The 6,846-nt window shown below is 53.9% G+C and overlaps 1 protein-coding gene across 1 annotated transcript; it reads right to left on the bottom strand.

Moving 5' to 3' along the window:
- Positions 1-3,197: 3,197 nt before the first annotated feature.
- Positions 3,198-5,061, bottom strand: LOC119289422 (cytochrome P450 89A2-like). Its single transcript, XM_037568754.1, has one exon. The coding sequence runs from the start codon at positions 4,906-4,908 to the stop codon at positions 3,379-3,381; it is 1,530 nt and encodes a 509-aa protein (XP_037424651.1). The 5' UTR covers positions 4,909-5,061; the 3' UTR covers positions 3,198-3,378.
- Between the last annotated feature and the right edge of the window lie 1,785 nt (positions 5,062-6,846).

Below are 6,846 nucleotides of genomic sequence, written 5' to 3' on the forward strand. Positions count from 1 at the left end.
CTTATCATTTCCTTCTGCTCCTCATTGGGTTCGACACTCTTACTTATCGAAAAGGCTATGATAGATCCCCTACACTTGTGTGTCATCAGTATCCACTATGTTCTGAGATTGATGTTTCTATGACTTTGCTATGCTTAATGCTTGTCACTAGGGCCCGAGTGTCATGATTTCGGATCTGAACCTATTATGTTTTCATGAATATATGTGAGTTCTTGATCCTATCTTGCAAGTCTATAGTCACCTATTATGTGTTATGATCCGTTAACCCCGAAGTGACAATACTCGGGATACTTACCGGTGATGACCGCAGTTTGAGGAGTTCATGTATTCATTAAGTGTTAATGCTTTGGTCCGCTACTCTATTAAAAGGAGGCCTTAACATCCCTTAGTTTCCAATAGGACCCCGCTGCCACGGGAGGGTAGGACAAAAGATGTCATGCAAGTTCTTTTCCATAAGCACGTATGACTATATTCAGAATACATGCCTACATTACATTGAAGAACTGGAGCTAGTTCTGTGTCACCCTATGTTATAACTATTGCATGAGGAATCGCATCCGACATAATTATCCATCACTGATCCTTTGCCTATGAGCTTTTCCTATATTGATCTTTGCTTTTTTACTTTTCCGTTGCTACTGTTACAATCACTATAAGACCAAAACTATTACTTTTGCTACCGTTACTGCTACTATCATACTATTTTGCTACTAAATACTTTGCTGCAGATATTAAGTTTTCCAGGTGTGGTTGAATTGACAACTCGGCTACTAATACTTGAGAATATTCTTTGGCTCCCCTTGTGTCGAATCAATAAATTTGGGTTGAATATTCTACCCTCGAAAACTGTTGCGATCCCCTATACTTGTGGGCTATCAATAGCCGGTGTCTTGCCCTCTGGCAGGGCACCATCGTCCCCTTATTCAAAAACCAACTTTGATCCATGCAGCATAGGGACCCTTCCCCTTCGACTGAAGCATCAACCGGCGGTTCCACTCCAATGAGCGGTAGGACAATCAGTCCAGCTTGTGGGGATCCCCCACCCCTCTCTCTGCCACATACACAATCCCTCTGGCACAAACGAGATGGGCTGGGATAGAACGGGATTATAGAAAAAGTGGGCCAATTTCATGGATTTCAAGGTTAGTCTCGAAGTATGAATTTAAGATTTATTTTAATTTTTTCTCTTTTAACCTACGCCGACGGAACACCACCACCTGTGGCCATCTGGCGTTGTCACCTCTGCCATGTCGTCGCCGCCCTAGCTTTCCCTCTAAATTGCAACCATGAACTCTAGTATCGGCAACCCGAACCCAAACCTACAAACATGAATTCCTTCGACAACGGATACGTTACCCCGTCTCCGGTAAGGCCCGGTGAAATTACCTAAACTACACAAACTTCGCTTCTGTTATTTATCAGGCACCTGAATTTTTTCAAAGCGTCGGTCACTTTTTCTTAGTTCATCCCAAGCTCGCTGGAGAAGGGGAGACATAGACGGAGAAGAAGTAGCCCCGCTATCTATCTTAGGGGGAAGCCATGGCCCCATTATATATATCTGAGAGGGAAGACATGGACCTATTATCTATAGGGGTTGGGATCTAGGGGTGCAGGGGATCGACGGAGTCTGTGCGATGGGCCTTAGAGGGATGGTCGGGCGGCGATCAGCACGGCGGTGGTGGGAGCTCGAGGGGAGGGTGGGCCGACGATATCCACCGACCACGGGGGGCAAAGGCTGGTGGTTAAGCCTGGGTAGGCAAGCGGCCGTGCAAGGAAGAAGGAAGGGAGGAAGAAGCTGACAGTAATGTGATCCTGTTTTGGCCGTTGGATGAATATCCGGTGGTCGTGGTAAAAAGTGACCGACGCAAACCATTTTTTCAGGCACCTAGTTAAGAACAGCTCCAACAGGCGCGCTAGATAAGCCGCGCACTGAAAAACCTGGCTATGTGGCGTGCGAGAGGCCAATTGGCGCGCTCCAGCGGACGCACAAAAGTTTGGCGCAGCAAAAAAGCGGCACGCGCGGGGGAAAAAGCGGCATCGGCCGCTGGCGCCCCGCCAACCCCCATCTTCCTTGCCTCACCTCTTCTTCCCGGGCCTTCTTCCTCACCTTTTTTGGTGCCCCCGCCGCTGCCTTGCCTTCTCCCTCCCCCTCCAGTGCCCCGCCACCGCGCCTTCTCCCCCCGCCTCCAGCGCCCCACCGCCGCCACGCCTTCCGCCCCCACCACCGCCATGCCGCCGTGCCCCTAGAGCAACTCCGGCTTCCACGGCGTCCGCCTCTGCCCCTCTGGCGTGTATTACGCGGAGATCCGCTCTAGCGATACACGCCTTGGGCTCGGGACATTCAAGACGACCCACGAGGCCGCCTGCGCGTACGATGCGACGGCGTGGTGCCTAGGAAGGCCACAGTCGCAGATGAACTTCTCTAACGCGCGTACGCACTAGCAGGCGCAGGAACTCGCGCCTCCCCGCGACTAATCACCGAGGAGGATTGCCGCGTCCAGCGGAGGGGGGAGTGTCGCCTCCTCATCGCCGAGGCGGATGGGCACACCATGGCGGTGTGGCGCGAGCGCTTTCCGCAGGATGTCGTCGTCGAGAACGAGTTCTAGGCACAGAGGAGGGCAGAGCGAGTCGCGCGTCGACTGGACAAGCCTGAGCGGAAGGCACTGGCGGAAGCCCAATGTGATCTGGGACCTGCGTCGACCTGGGACGAGGAAGATCCTCGATGGACCGACGCGTTTACGTCGTCGGACTACACCACCGAGGAGGATGACGAGTAGCTTATCTAGTTGTCAACGCATTTATCTAGTATATTTGCATCTTAGCATCGTTTTTATCTAGCATTATTCGCATCGTATGGACTAGATTGTGATGTGGGGCTTGAATTTAAACTATGTGTTGTTTCATCATATTTTTTCGTATGTGTTGCTTCAATTTTTGCAAGCACCCGCTGCTCACGCCCGTTGGATTTTACAGCGGCTGCTGGCGCTATAGCGGCTGCTGGCGCTATAGCGGCACACTAATTTTTGCAGTGCCTGATAAAATAAACACTCTTACGTGCTAAAATACGCTATTTCGGCGATGAAAAAAAATTAGAACGCCGCGCTACCGCGCGCGGTCTGTTGGAGATGCTCTAATAAACGCTTCCCACATACTTTTGTTTTATGAAGCAGGTTCGAGGACTTTCTGGTCTCTTCCCGTGTTAAAAATGACCATTTGGTTGTTTATATGGAATAGCGAATCCATTATAAATACGTTGCGTACAATATATTTTTCGAATTTAACTACAGACACCGCATCATGGACTTCTTTATTTTAATTTTCTTCAGAGCTCAGAGTTGACTATGACGCTGAGCAGAATGGATGAGACGTACTGTAGCTTCAAGTCCTTGGGATGGCGCGAACACGGAGGGGATTCTTCATGAGGGTGGTGAAATCCAGCACCTCGGTCATGTCCACCTCCTCCCCGTCCACCGCCGGCAGCCACTCCAGCTCCCTCACGAGGCTCCCGACGAAGAACTCCAAGTGCAGCATGGCGAGCGTATATCCCGGGCACATCCTGCGGCCCGCTCCGAAGGGCATCATCTTGATCTCCCTGCTCCCCGTGATGTCCACGCCGCACCCCTCGCCGCCGTCCAGGAACCGCTCCGGCCGGAACTCCCGCGCCGCCGCCCACACCGTCTCGTCTCGCCCGAACTCGGCGACCAGGAAGTTGACCTCCGCGCCCTTGGGGACCCTATAGCCGCCGATCTCCGTGTCGCTATGCACGCCGTGAGGGAGGAGGAAGTGAGCCGGCGGGTGGAGCCGTAGCCCCTCGAGGACCACGGCCTTCAGGTACGGCATCCGCTGCAGGTCGCCTTCGCTGAGCTCCGGCTTGCTCCTGACCTCCTCGTAGACCTTGGCCTGCATGTCCGGATGGTTCACCAGCTCCCCCATGATCCACTCCAGCGAGGTCACCGTGCTGTCCGTGCCGCCGCTCAAGAACTCGGAGCAGAGACTGACGAGCTCAGAGTCCGTGAGCGGGCGGCCGCCTTCGTCGGCCACGCGCAGCGCTAGGAGCGAGTCGGCGTAGCACGGCGGGTCATCGGCGCCGCGGGGCACGGAAGCGGAGCGCCGTGCTTCGATCATCGGGAGCAAGATCTCGTCCTGCCTCCGGCGGACGGCAAGGTGCGCTTCCCATCGCTTGCGGAAGAGCCTCTTGGTGAGCGCCGGGAAGAAGGAAAAGATGGGGAAGCTGGTGATGGTGCGGACGACCCACAGCTGCATCTCCTGCATCTCGTCGAGCAGCTCCGGGGCGAGCCGGGCGCCGAGGCTCATGTACACGAGCAGGTCGAACATGGCGTTCCGGAACGGCGTCCTCACCTCGACGGGGTCGCCGCCGGCGCCGCGCGCGCTGAGGTCGCGGACGAGCACGTCGCGCATCCGGCGCCTGGCGGGCGCGAACTGGCTGACGCAGGCCGGGTGCAGCGCCTCGGAGGCGAGGTTGCGGCGGACAAGGCGCCAGTAAGGCCCGTAGGGCGCGGCGTTGATGTTGCGGGAGCCGGAGGTGAAGAGGAGCCCCGGCTCGAAGAGCCTCGGGCGGTCGGCAAAGGTGGCGCCGCCCTGGACGAGAACGCGGTGGGCGAGGCGGCGGTCGGAGACGAAGACGAGGGCGCGGAAGAGGCGGATGGAGATGACGGGGCCGTAGCGCGCGTGCAGCTCGCGGAGGAGCGGCTCAAGGTGGAAGATGGATCGCCGGAGCGCTAGGAACTTAGCCAGGAAGACTAGCGCCGGCGGGCCCGGGGGGAGCTCCTTACCGGTCGCCTTCTTCTCGACGCCGTGGCGGCTGCTGAGCAAGAAGAGGAGCGAAGCTGCGAGCGAGAGTGAGAGAGTGATGAGCAAGAGGAGCGGTGGCCAGGCCGTGAGCTCCATGGTTGCAGCTCAAGCTATTCTGGCCGAGCTTCTACTGTACTGTTCCAGTGCAATCGTTCGAGCTAACTACTTTCCTAGTGCTGGCGTATGGGCATTTGGCCGTCGCATACTCGCATTGGACGCATTCAGCTCTTGTCGATATCTGGAAGAGAATACTAGTCGACCACCATAGATTGCAAATATCATCGCGAACTGCGGAATATAAATAAACTCATCGACAACCCGAGGTCACGGGCGTGCCAATAATGCTAGATCTTATTTTTTATTTTCAGAATATGCTAGATCTACGGGAAAGAATTGACCTTAATTGCGAAATGATGTGGCGTGCAACCACGCAACTGCTGGAGAAATTTTTGGAGCAACAGTGCGGAGGCTCTTCCAACTACAAGAGCAACTCCAATCGAATCGGCGATCGCCAAAATGCACATGGAGCGCGTTTCACATGGACACAGACAGGCCGGCACGCACTTGGTAGTGAGACATCTTGGTTCATCCCCTGACCCTTATGATTAAGGCAAACTCTACCCTTTAGACTTCACCGTCGAGTCCGTGGATTCTTCTTCCCGATGCCTGCCGCTCCGGCGTTTGGTGGCGGGGACGGGAATCTTGGTGTTTCCACTCCGGTTAGTAGTTTAGGTTAGGTTTTTTTAGTCCTCGCAGGCGTGGCGTGCTCGGGCGGATGCCGGCGCTTCTTCTTCGAGTTTGTCTTCCGAATTCGTCTGTCTGGACGTAGTCGACGGAGCTTCGACCTAGATTCCTGTCGTTTCCTTGGGGCGGTGAAGTTAGATTTTCTCGTCATGTGGCGAGATTTGATGTTAGGTGTTTCATATTTATGCAAGGGTTCTACAATGAGAATTGCGGCTTCATGATGCTGGTCCTTAGGGGCACATGCTTGAAGACTTTCCGTCTGTCATCAACAAGATCAAGCCGGCTCCGGTAGAGAGCGGTGACAATGGCACATTGACGGTTCGTCCTGGCGGCAATAGTGGTCTTTCGGTGGTCTTATCGATGTAACTTTTATTATATTCGAGATGCTTTGTACTCCCGATGAACTTTTATAATATATTTGAACAACAATATTCAATTAAACCCGAGCACGACCTTGAGGGCTCGGATGACCACGAGCAATATGTGTCCGAATGGCCTAGGCCCATGTACAATTTCTGAAATCTCAAATTCACCCATGTGTAAAATGAGAAGTGATGGTGACCTCTTTATATAGTAGTGCCCCCCCCCCACCACCACCACCACACTAAGTGATGTGAAAAAGAAAAGATCACGCTTGTCTCGCCTTGCCTGGGCCGAAGCGACGCGTGCATGAGACATGCGCGTGAATGGTTCGCCGAAATCTGGTTCATGGCCTTTAGGGCCAGCCCGTGAGGGGCACTAGTAGAAAATAGGGCTGGCCAGCCCATTAGTCCCATGGGGGTATAGGTCCCGGTTCGTGAGGCCAGGGGGCCGGCCGGGCCTCGTGGGGCATTGGTCCCGGTTCGTCTGGACCCTTTGGTCCCGGTCAACCATTGGTCCTGGTTCGTGGCTGGAAGCGGGACCAAAGGGGGTCCTTTAGTCCCGGTTTCAGCCATGAACCGGGACCAATGAGATGCCTATATATACCCCCTCTCCAGCGAGCAGAGCACTCCACACTGCTTTATTTTCTGGCCGACGAGAGGAGAGCTTTGTGGTGCTCTAGCTCACCTCATATGCACATGAGGTGTTTGATACGTCTCCAACGTATCTGCTTTTCCAAACACTTTTGCCCTTATTTTGGACTCTAACTTGCATGATTTGAATGGAACTAACCCGGACTGACGCTGTTTTCAGCAGAATTGCCATGGTATTATTTTTGTGCAGAAATAAAAGCTCTCAGAATGACCTGAAAATCCACGGAGACGCGTTTTGGAATTAATAAAAAATACTGGCAAAAGAATCAACATCAGG

Source organism: Triticum dicoccoides, chromosome 1A (genome assembly GCF_002162155.2).
Source record: "Triticum dicoccoides isolate Atlit2015 ecotype Zavitan chromosome 1A, WEW_v2.0, whole genome shotgun sequence".
Classification (NCBI taxonomy): Eukaryota; Viridiplantae; Streptophyta; class Magnoliopsida; order Poales; family Poaceae; genus Triticum; species Triticum dicoccoides.